The sequence below is a fragment of the Sinohyriopsis cumingii genome, chromosome 16 (genome assembly GCF_028554795.1).
Source record: "Sinohyriopsis cumingii isolate HCF-2022 chromosome 16, ASM2855479v2, whole genome shotgun sequence".
NCBI classification, from domain to species: Eukaryota; Metazoa; Mollusca; class Bivalvia; order Unionida; family Unionidae; genus Sinohyriopsis; species Sinohyriopsis cumingii.
In genome coordinates this window covers 18036389-18049565 of record NC_142976.1, presented here as the reverse complement: position 1 = coordinate 18049565, position 13177 = coordinate 18036389, and the positions used below count along the sequence as shown (strand labels likewise).

The 13177-nt window shown below is 37.7% G+C and overlaps 1 protein-coding gene across 2 annotated transcripts in view; it reads right to left on the bottom strand.

The window, feature by feature from the left end:
• Nucleotides 1-13177, bottom strand: part of LOC149780009 (complement factor H-like) — a 62499-nt gene that overhangs the window by 23713 nt on the left and 25609 nt on the right. For both annotated transcript variants that reach the window (XM_089936733.1, XM_089936732.1), the window contains exons 10-11: nt 3188-3388; nt 1687-1866 (exon numbers count right to left, since the gene is read on the bottom strand). In XM_089936733.1, the coding sequence (XP_089792859.1) occupies nt 1687-1866; nt 3188-3388 (381 nt within the window). The remainder of the gene's footprint in view (nt 1-1686; nt 1867-3187; nt 3389-13177) is intronic.

Genomic DNA, 13177 nt, shown 5'->3' with positions numbered 1-13177 from the left:
AGTACAAACGTTCTACGCATGAGAAAACAGAAACATGAAAATATTTGATATTAGTACTTTATCGTCACATTTAATTAATAGATGACAATAACAATATGTAATTAATACATTTTACACCGCTAAATTTTAACTTTCAAATTTCTAATTTAGAAAAAAAATATATAGTGGGCAATGGGTACAAAACTGTACAGTTCAATATGTCTCCTGGTTACAATTCTAGAAGTGTGTAGTGAGTGAGCAGATTTATAACTCGTGGTTTTCTTGGAGATGTATATTTTCTGTCCTGGAAATATGTATAATGTTGCTATTACTAGTGCAATGATACTATACATGGAATTATACTTATGGAATAGATGGACTGATGAATGAAACACTCTGATTAGTATTTGATATCACATCATCATGTTTGATTCAGCCGGGGCAGATTACAGGTATTTGACAAGGTTTGAAGAAGCCAGTTTGACATAACACATTTCTGGTTGATACAGGCTTTGCTGTAGCCCTTGAAATTACATACTATCCTACGCCTTGAAACTGCATTTAATTTACGATTTAAAATTGCCTTTAAATTTACATTTAATATCACTTTTTGAAATCGCCTTTCAATGAATTATCTTTTAGCAAAACTTTTTTAAAATCATCTTTGAAGCTGCGTCTTAGCTAACGTTTTTTAAATCACCCTTGAAATTGGATCTTACATCACTTTGGAAATCGCTGCTGAAATCGCCTTTGAAATTACGTAGTATATCATTTTCGAAATGGCCTTTGAGATAACCTTTGAAGTTGTTTCTTATATCACTTTTCGAAATCGCCTTTGCAATAGTATCTGTATCTCACTTTTGAAACTGCCTTTCGTACTTGACATTCACATCACATTTGAAATTGAACGCTATTTTACAAATTGCATCTTATCTTAATCTTTAGAAAGTTTCTTTGAAATTGCATCTTTCTCACTTCATTTAATCGTCTTTGATGTTTCATCTTATTATATACAATCTTTTAATTCGCTTTTAAAACTGAATCTTGTATCAATTTTTAACATCGCCTTTGAAAATGCGTTGTATATACTTTGCAATCTCCTTTTAAATTACATCTTGTTACGAATTTTGAAATCGCCTTTGAAACTGCATCTTAGATAACGTTTGAAGTACCCGTTGGAGAAGTAAGCAAGACACTGTGTTTATATAAATACTATCAATCTATTTCTGAGTCCGACATTTTTGGATGAAAGAGCAAAATTGGGTTGCACTGATACCACACATCTACCATCACATTAGAAATATAGATATATGTCAACAAAATTGTTATTCAGTTGTGTGCAAATATTGAATTGTTATCGTATTTATTCATTGTTCGTTGAAGGTATATATTTGAGGAATTGACGCTTCCGGTGCTCTATTCGCAAAAGATTTTCACTGTCTCGCTTTTTGTGTACAAATTCAGAAGAGTTAGTGTCAAATGCCTGGTGAACAGATTGGATGATGGGAAGGATGGGGACCTATAACCCGAGAAAAATATTAGCAGTTATTTTTCTCATAATAAAATGCTTGTGTCAGTATCTTGATTTCGAGTTTGGTTGGACGGTAATCAATTTAGTTATTCATTTACTGAAATCAAAATATAATAAACTGATCTCAGCTATAATGAATCTGAACGTACCATTGGATGTTTACAAATTAAACTTACGTGTACAGTTCATGTTGCCACCCATCCAGTGACCATCAACACATGAAAACTGGCTGTTTCCTGTGAGTATATAATTTTCCACACAGTTATAGGAAATATTGGAACCATGGGCATACCACAGTCTACGTTTTCCCTCAATTTTTCCTCCTGAAACTTCTGGGATTCCGTAACAATTAGCACCTGTTAAATGGGAAGAACGCAAACATTAATTGTTGTCTTATCCGTGTTGATTGAGTCACATCGTGCAAACCTTTTTGTTCCAATTTCGTTTGTTTTGAACGTACCTCAACGGTGACGTTTTAGACGTCATATTTAACAAATTTTGATAACAACCCCAAACAAACCTAAAACGTACGGATAGCTCTTTTCAAATGACTTGATCACTTTGCAAACTTTCCTCTAGCTTTCTCACTGTCTGATGATTACTGATTGAACCAAATATGTTTTGTTTCTAAAGCCAGGTGGTTGTCTAATACACGTCTTTGAACATCTGACATACACAAATAAACCAACCCGTAAAATTACGTTGTGTTTCAAAATGCAGTAAAGGCGTCTTAACATAAGGTCGTACTGATCACACAACGTCATGAAATAAATGGGGACTTCATAAGATGTGAGCTCATTTTCGAACCAGTCTAAATTTCAGATGGATAAAGAATATTGCCGCGGCAGATGCCAAACACAAGACGACATATGGATCGCCGATCCCGTTATACTTTCTGTCAAATGTTTACAAATGAAAGTAACATTGGTCTGCTGAATATTGATATAACCGTCTAAAAGTGATGTACATAATGACAGCCAGGTGATATCGTATTACCTGGCTTGTCCGAGTATCTGCTACACTTGGATGATGGTCACTTTATATCATGTAAATTATTATTATCAGTCCCTCATCCAACTGTTGAGGTATTTCTAGGATACACTGAAACTTCATATCTCGTTCAATACAAGCGTTTCTAAGCACTATATAAAGATTTAATGATTTTATATACATTATTATACTTGAAAGTATCAGTTAAATCTGCTATGGAGAATGATTAATTAACGAATCCTAAACACACTCTATATAGCCCTATCATTCGATTGTAATTTCTTTAAAATTAATATTGGCCAATTTACAGGTTCCTTACTTTTCATTCAAAGTGCGTGGTTATCTCAGTCCTAACAATTAATGTATCACAATTGTCATCTTCAACCTTCTTGAAAAAGTAACATTGTACGATATGGATCAATTAAAGAAACATGACGGGCACCCGACCTTGTCCGTATTGAATTTATACCTTTCGAGCCAGAGAGTATTTGAAACAGATTTTCCATCGACAGTGATGCATATACAAAATGTGCCCGTTTATCTACCAGACTTCCCGCACTAGACATATATCGATACTTTGATGTTGTATAAAATACTCCAATTTTGCAAGTAATGCACTAATAACAGCAATATTGCAATGCAGCTTTTAAAGTGCTATACATTAATTTTGCTCAAAGATTTACTTACGTTTTCTTTGACATATGGCGTCTTCTCCACTCCATGTACCGTCAGCCTGGCAATGTCGACGTATAGTTCCTATCAGTTGGTAACCTTCCTCACACCTCATAATGGCGTAGCTTCCATAATCATTACTCGTTCTACCATTATAGTTTTTGTTTTCATCGATCCAACCGTGCTCTGGTGGTTTCAGAGGCTGGCACTGTACAGCTGGAAAAGATGAAGTGCAGTCACATTACATGTCAATCTGAATGAAAGCTGGCCCATCAGTGACGTATTAAAAGAATGCCCTAAGAAAAGCTCGATGGTATTGTCCTTCATGTGGTTATTCATGTGGTTAGTCTGTCTAATTGTTTCATCCACATTAATTAATTCATCAGTATGTGTATCATTACACGTATAAAATTACATGTTGCAGAGCCAATTTTTCATTACATATCAAATAGATAATCAACGTAGCCATCAAATTGGATGTGTTCATTCCACATTACAGGGTCATCTCTGTTTCTATTCTTGTATAGATAATTTTTCAATTATAAACATTTTCTGTCGGTAAATTGGAATTGTTTCTAAATAAAATGTTTTGTTTCATTTTTATTACAATGGATAAGAACTACCCAATTTTCCTGCGGTGAAATGTTGCAGAAATAAGGACTTTTTCTTTGCTAACATGTGTGTTTTGATTAATATATTTGGTGTGTTTTTGTTTTTTGTTTGCACTTATATGTTTACTCTAGTATCTAACAGTTCACGGTCAAAATGTTATGTGGCAAAACACATGATTTAAGAAAAAAATATTTATTCAGCAGTTTAGGCCGCCGTATATTACAAAATACATACAAATAAATATAATGTGCGCATAGTATACATTAATTAAATATGGTGTTTAATATGAATATACATATGTAATTTCCTATAAATGATCAGATCATCAACTTGAAAAGGTGTTACTACCATTAAGTATAGCATTCACCATTTGTATAATTTGTCAAAGATTGCATAAGACGTTAAGCCGTATGTATATAGTAAGAAAGATTTCTTATAATTAACATATCAACATGACACGTGAGAGATACAAACATTTTCTACAGACGGATTGAGATAATAAACTTCATTAGAATATTTCTTTCTTAAATGCTTACAAGCTGGGCAAACACAACAAAATGTAATTCATTTTCTACCAAAGAAACATTATTTTCAGGCAAAATTTACAGTATCTATTATATTTCTACTATGCCCATCTGTCCCAATAAGCAGCACATGCACCGATCATATGAATTTACAAAGTAGTGAAGTAATTACTTTTCCTCTCCAACATCTTGATGAAGCTAGATATAACCAAAGCCGAGGCAAAATAACATGTATTTCACTTGGGTAGCCCATGTGACACGGTTGTTTTCATCTAATCTTTTCAGCATTAGCTATCACTGTTGTGGGTAGCGAGTTAAGGACATTTTAAACGCATCCCCTACATTAAAACAGCCAAAAATCAATTCTGGAAATTCAAAATTCCTTGAAATCGCTTTCTCTGTCTAAGCAGATAGTGTCTGCTTTGCCTTTGTCCAAACCAACTTTGGGGTCCAAAATAGACCCATATACTATAAGACACATAATCTTCAAGAAAAATGTCAAATTCCTTTAATGATTTTACCAAAGTTTCATATAAACCAATAATGTCAAATATCTTGGAATAATGAATGAAAGACACTTGGTGGTTATACTTTGCTAGTCCTCAATATTCCACGAAAGAATGCTTAGGTCAATAAATTTATGATGAATATTCTGTAAAGCATATGGAGTTTACCTGTAACCTATGCAATTTGTGGAATTCCTTTGCACGAAGAAGGAATATCTCCTGCGCTGATATAATAATAAAGGAATATAGAATCGTTTGCAGGGTGTAATGTCTTATTCAGTCTTTTCTTGTGTAAATAATACGAACTCAGGCACAATTATTTTTCTTAGAGAGTCCCTATTTCTGATTGTCAAAAATAGATTTTCACTGTGCACAAATACCAAATAAATTACACGTTAATCTAAAGCATCGCCAAAGACGTTCTCACAGCGAAGTGCGTATCATAGTTGAATTGGCGCTTTTTGAGAGGGTAAAATGTAAACAAAACAAAGTGAAATTTCACTTTCAGACCAGAATAAATGTCTACAGACTCACCGCGCACTGTCACCAAAATAAACGCATACCATTACACCATAATAATTGAACAATTGTCTTGAAATGAATGCCAAAAAGTTCTCCATCTAATCCAGTATCACCACCAAAAGCGAGAGACCAAATGCTCTAATCGTAGACTGCAACTACATTCGTGGGTACTAATTCAAAAGTAACAGTAGTGATCTTAGTAAATATGCTGAATTCGTACCATACTATTAAAAATGTATAGCGACAGTTAGCAGACATCGCGAGGTAAGTATGAAAACAAACTGTCAACTGGACTGAGTACGAAATGACAACAAATAAATATCGTCAAGTTGACCTCGTCGTAGTTATGCTAACCTTAGGCAATGTGCATGATTTCATTCTTTCTAAGTACCGTTCTAAGTCTCACAATAGATAATAGACCCGATTCGATAACCAAATAATAGCATGAACAATGTGCATTGGCATCGTCTGCACGAATTTAAATATTGGCGTAAGAGGCGTGCAGTTCTACAAAGTAAATGTAGTGTCTTGTCTTATTATTGAATCTTATGTGTACCTCACATACGATTTATCGTTATTACCGACCACTTCAGACTAATCTCTGGATCAAATAGTAGTCAGTCACCCATAAAATTAATAGAAACTGATTGATTGGTTGATTTTAGATATAGATCACAAATATGATCTGTGTATGCACAGCTGCTGTTTCTGCCCATGCTTACTTTGAGGAAAGCTACTCATCCATGGAACAAATACAACATCCTTTGAAATTAAGAAGGAAAGATACACAAGAAAAAGTATCAGAAGTCAGAGGCCTGGAGATGCAAAAAATGTAGACTTACAACCCCGGTTCCATAAACAGGAGTTTCATTTTTAAATGAAACACATACCTGACACCATGAACGTTTCCTTGAATATGTGAAATGATAATTTCTCTAAGCCCCGTTTTTGGTCCGAATCATGTGTTGAAGTGAAGTCCAATTTATGTTGTATTTTATCAACAAAAGCGTGAAATAGGGTTGTCAGGTTAGCAATACATTCTAACCTTGCACTATGCACGAGTTTTAAGATACACCTATTTAACGAACTCAGACCATTTTAGGCACAATAAATGAGCATATAATTCAATGCTGTACTTTGCCATACTTTTCTATATAGGCTTTGTCGATAGCTTAAGCACCCTGCTGATAAAAACGTAGACTCACCCATGTTGTAAAAATGTGTGCCATTAGGCTTGTACATGATTGTATAGTTCTAGCCCGCGTGACGCAGGCAACAGGTTCTCGCCCGCGTGACGCCGTTCGTTACTAAAGTCTTGCTATACTTTCTAAGAGTAAATGGGTCTTTTATTGCTAACCTTTACCCAGATGGAATATGAGAATGATACAGTGACTTTAGCTAAAGCAAAGTTCCAACTTAAGTCTTTGTGAAAGTTGCTGTCCAGGGAACAAAACTATACTTTTGATAATGTTTAACTCATATTTGTTCCTATGCTTGACACCCTTTACGTCTTCTTGTGGTTAGTCATGTACGCTCTTAGACTTGACACGGTCTACATTCGTTAGCGGTTAGTCTAGTATGCTCCTAGACTTCACACGCTGTAAAGCTGTTATTGGTTAATCGTGTATGTTCATAGACTTGAAACGATGTACATCTGCTAGCGATGATGCTTCTATGCTGATAGACTTTACACGCTGTACACACACACACACACACACACACACATATATATATATATATATATATATATATATATATATATATATATATATATATATATATATATATATATATATATGTGTGTGTGTGTGTGTATGCTTGCATGTGTGTGTGTGTGTTCGTGATTAGCCTTCGTATACTCCTAGACTCCACAAGCTGTACGTCTGATAGTCTTGAGACGTTATACATCTGCTAACGGTTAACTCGTCATACTCCTAGACCTGACACGTCGTACATCTGCTAGTGGTTAGTCATGTATGCTTTTAGACTTGACACGCTGTACATACTTTATGGTTAGTCATTTATGCCCCTAGACCTGACTTGCTGTACATCTGCTTGTGATTAGTCATTTATGCCCCTAGACCTGACATGTTATACATCTACTAGTTTTTAGTCATATATGCCCCTAGACCTGACACGCTGTACATAATGTATGGTTAGTCATTTATGCCCCTAGACCTGACACGTTATACATCTGCTAGTGGTTAGTCATTTATGCCCCTAGACCTGACACGCTGTACATCTGCTTGTGGTTAGTCATTTATGCCCCTAGATCTGACACGCTGTACATCTGCTTGTGGTTAGTCATTTATGCCCCTAGACCTGACACGCTGTACATCTGCTTGTGGTTAGTCATTTATGCCCCTAGACCTGACACGTTATACATCAGCTTGTGGTTAGTCATTTATGCCCCTATACCTGACACGATGTACATCTGCTTGTGGTTAGGCATTTATGCACCTATATCTGACACGTTATACATCTGCTAATGGTTAGTCATTTATGTCCCCAGACCTGACACGTTATACATCTGTTAGTGGTTAATCATTTATGCCCCTAGTACTGACTTGCTGTACATCTGCTTGTGGTTAGTCATTTATGCCCCTATACCTGACACGCTGTACATCTGCTTGTGGTTAATCATTTATGCCCCTAGACCTGACACGCTGTACATCTGCTTGTGGTTAGTCATTTATGCCCCTAGACCTGACACGCTGTACATCTGCTTGTGGTTAGTCATTTATGCCCCTAGACCTGACACGTTATACATCAGCTTGTGGTTAGTCATGTATGCACCTAGACCTGACACAATGTACATCTGCTTGCGATTAGTCATTTATGCCCCTAGACCTGACACGTTATACATCTGCTAGTGGTTAGTCATTTATGCCCCTATACCTGACACGTTATACATCTGTTAGTGGTTAATCATTTATGCCCCTAGACCTGACACGCTGTACATCTGCTTGTGGTTAGTCATTTATGCCCCTAGACCTGACACGTTATACATCAGCTTGTGGTTAGTCATTTATGCCCCTATACCTGACACGATGTACATCTGCTTGTGGTTAGTCATTTATGCACCTATATCTGACACGTTATACATCTGCTAATGGTTAGTCATTTATGCCCCCAGACCTGACACGTTATACATCTGTTAGTGGTTAATCGTTTATGCCCCTAGACCTGACTTGCTGTACATCTGCTTGTGGTTAGTCATTTATGCCCCTATACCTGACACGCTGTACATCTGCTTGTGGTTAATCATTTATGCCCCTAGACCTGACACGCTGTACATCTGCTTGTGGTTAGTCATTTATGCGCCTAGACCTGACACGCTGTACATCTGCTTGTGGTTAATCATTTATGCCCCTAGACCTGACACGTTATACATCAGCTTGTGGTTAGTCATGTATGCACCTAGACCTGACACAATGTACATCTGCTTGCGATTAGTCATTTATGCCCCTAGACCTGACACGTTATACATCTGCTAGTGGTTAGTCATTTATGCCCCTATACCTGACACGTTATACATCTGTTAGTGGTTAATCATTTATGCCCCTAGACCTGACACGCTGTACATCTGCTTGTGGTTAGTCATTTATGCCCCTAGACCTGACACGCTGTACATCTGCTAATGGTTAGTCATTTATGCCCCTAGACCTGACACGCTGTACATCTGCTTGTGGTTAGTCATTTATGCCCCTAGACCTGACACGCTGTACATCTGCTTGTGGGAAGTCATGTATGCCCCTGACCTGGCATGCGGTACATCTGATAGTGGTGACCCATATGTGCCCTTTAGACCTGACAGGCTGTACATTTGGTTGTGGTTAGTCATATATACCCCTACACCTGACACGCTGTACATCTGCTTGTGGTTAGTCATTTATGCCCCTAGACCTGACACGCTGTACATCTGCTTATGGTTTGTCATTTATGCCCCTAGACCTGACACGATGTACATCTGCTTGTGGTTAGTCATTTATGCACCTATATCTGACACGTTATACATCTGCTAATGGTTAGTCATTTATGCCCCTAGACCTGACACGTTATACATCTGTTAGTGGTTAATCATGTATGAGCCTAGACCTGACACGCTGTGCATCTGCTTGTGGTTAGTCATTTATGCTCCTACACCTGACACGTGATACATCTGCTAGTGGTTAGTCATTTATTCCCCTATACCTGACACGTTATACATCTGCTAGTGGTTAGTCATTTATGCCCCTAGACCTGACACGCTGTACATCTGCTTATGATTAGTCATTTATCCCCCTAGACCTGACACGTTATACATCAGCCTGTTGTTAGTCATGTATGTCCCTAGACCTGACACAATGTACATCTGCTTGTGATTAGTCATTTATGCCCCTAGACCTGACACGTTATACATCTGCTAGTGGTTAGTCATTTATGCCCCTATACCTGACACGTTATACATCTGTTAGTGGTTAATCATTTATGCCCCTAGACCTGACACGCTGTACATCTGCTTGTGGTTAGTCATTTATGCCCCTATACCTGACATGCTGTACATCTGCTTGTGGTTAGTCATTTATGCCCCTAGACCTGGCACGTTATACATCAGCTTGTGGTTAGTCATTTATGCCCCTAGACCTGACACGCTGTACATCTGCTTGTGGTTAGTCATTTATGCACCTATATCTGACACTTTATACATCTGCTAATGGTTAGTCATTTATGTCCCTAGACCTGACACGTTATACATCTGTTAGTGGTTAATCATTTATGCCCCTAGACCTGACACGCTGTACATCTGCTTGTGGTTAGTCATTTATGCCCCTAGACCTGACACGCTGTGCATCTGCTTGTGGTTAGTCATTTATGCCCCTATACCTGACACGCTGTACATCTGCTTGTGGTTAATCATTTATGCCTCTAGACCTGACACGCTGTACATCTGCTTGTGGTTAGTCATTTATGCCCCTAGACCTGACACGCTGTACATCTGCTTGTGGTTAATCATTTATGCCCCTAGACCTGACACGCTGTACATCTGCTTGTGGTTAGTCATTTGTGCCCCTAGACCTGACACGCTGTACATCTGCTTGTGGTTAGTCATTTATGCCCCTAGCCCTGACACGCTGTACATCTGCTTCTGGTTAGTCATTTATGCCCCTAGACCTGACACGTTATACATCAGTTTGTGGTTAGTCATTTATGCCCCTATACCTGACACGATGTACATCTGCTTGTGGTTAGGCATTTATGCACCTATATCTGACACGTTATACATCTGCAAATGGTTAGTCATTTATGCCCCCAGACCTGACACGTTATACATCTGTTAGTGGTTAATCATTTATGCCCCTAGACCTGACACGCTGTACATCTGCTTGTGGTTAGTCATTTATGCCCCTAGACCTGACACGCTGTACATCTGCTTGTGGTTAGTCATTTATGCCCCTAGCCCTGACACGCTGTACATCTGCTTGTGGTTAGTCATTTATGCCCCTAGACCTGACACGTTATACATCAGCTTGTGGTTAGTCATTTATGCCCCTATACCTGACACGATGTACATCTGCTTGTGGTTAGGCATTTATGCACCTATATCTGACATGTTATACATCTGCTAATGGTTAGTCATTTATGCCCCCAGACCTGACACGTTATACATCTGTTAGTGGTTAATCATTTATGCCCCTAGACCTGACACGCTGTACATCTGCTTGTGGTTAGTCATTTATGCCCCTAGACCTGACACGCTGTACATCTGCTTGTGGTTAGTCATTTATGCCCCTAGACCTGACACGTTATACATCAGCTTGTGGTTAGTCATTTATGCCCCTAGACCTGACACAATGTACATCTGCTTGTGGGAAGTCATGTATGCCACTGACCTGGCATGCTGTACATCTGATAGTGGTGACTCATATGTGCCCTTTAGACCTGACAGGCTGTACATTTGGTTGTGGTTAGTCATATATACCCCTACACCTGACACGCTGTACATCTGCTTGTGGTTAGTCATTTATGCCCCTAGACCTGACACGCTGTACATCTGCTTATGGTTTGTCATTTATGCCCCTAGACCTGACACGATGTACATCTGCTTGTGGTTAGTAATGTATGCCCCTACAAATGACACGCTGTACATCTGCTTGTGGTTAGTAATATATGCCCGAAGACCGGACACGTTATACATATGCTCCTGGACTTGACACGTAAAACTGCTGTTATCGGTCAGTCTTGTACATGTCTAGACTTGACACTATGTACATCTGTTAGTGGATTTTCTTTTATGCTCTTAGACCTGACACACTGTACATCTGCTAGAGGTTCGTATGGTATGCTCCTAGGAGTGGCACACTGTACATATACCAGTGGTTCGTATTGTATGCTCCTAGATGTGACACACTGTACATCTGCCAGTGGTTAATCTTTAATGCTCTTAGACCTGACACGCTGAACATCTGCTAGTGGTTAGTCATGTATGCTACTTGACGCGCTGCAAATCTGCTATTAGTTTGTCCTGTACGTTCTTAGACATGACACGGTATATTTCTGCTAGTAATTAGGCTTCCGTGTTCATAGCCTTGACAGCCGCTGTACATCTGCTAGTGGTTTGTATATAAGCACCAATATGTGACACGCTGTACGCTTTCGGATTATTACTAAAGTCTATGAATTTCTGTTACATTTAATAGTAATCGCATTTTACGAACAATCAACACTAAGAATTTCGCAATGTATGTTTACTGTTTTAACACTATAAACCATCCGTGTCCACGTTTACAAAAGTAGTAGCGTGGTAACCACTTCAAGAGTGAACGTTCCCTTGAGCATATATAGGTAAAAGTTGTACGCAACTACGTATTTCAGAATCCATCCAATGTGCAAATGGTACCTTCTACTTGGTTTTACTGCAACACAGACTTTTTTCCTCATCAAAGTATTGTCTCATAATACCAGAATCCCTTCCATGTAAATATATATATATATATATATATATATATATATATATATATATATATATATATATAATTCGTATAACGCCAAAATAGGAATGGCCGTGCTATCATCAATGTCCACCAAAGCATCGCATAGACTTTGTTTCGCACACACAGAAAGGAGATATATGTAGCTGGTCATATCTGCATCTTATGGTTATAGTTGATAGTATATCTTCCCCATATATTATTAATATGTCGATGTCCTAGAATACAAAGATGAGTACTGCATAGAACAATAGCTAATAAATGATTTTCACGACAATTGTCATTTACTGCTTAAAGCAAATGAATATATAATTCAATTCCACGAAATTATCATGATGTCCTAAAATTTACAATTAACGTGCCATAGTCAGAAATATAGCGTTCACCTACAGACCACAGCCAAATTACTCCAATGTCATCTTTTAGGTGACTTTTTAAACGATTGTATCAAACGATTATGGAGCAAACGTACCAAAGGTGCTCTCGTGTACTCTATGGTAAATACTGCTTGTAGACTTTATAAAAACAATATACAATCAAGAAATACTGATGTATATGTTGCTTTCATTCACACAAAAAATCTTCGGTGCGGTTTTGAAATATCGGAAATTAATTCTATTTGGCTCTCTATTTTACATATTTTTCTCTTTATTTAATCTTTCTATTGATTAACGTATTGTAAAATAAAATGTTATTAAAAGGAAGAAGCACAGAACCTGATGGACACAATTTCCTTATAATAGGACATCAATCATTATACTTACTGACAACTAAGCATAATATTATCATTTCACTGCCTTACTGCGATCAACCCTGAAATATATTTCATTCCCGAAATCTATTATGTACCAGTATAGGGAATTATCGAGT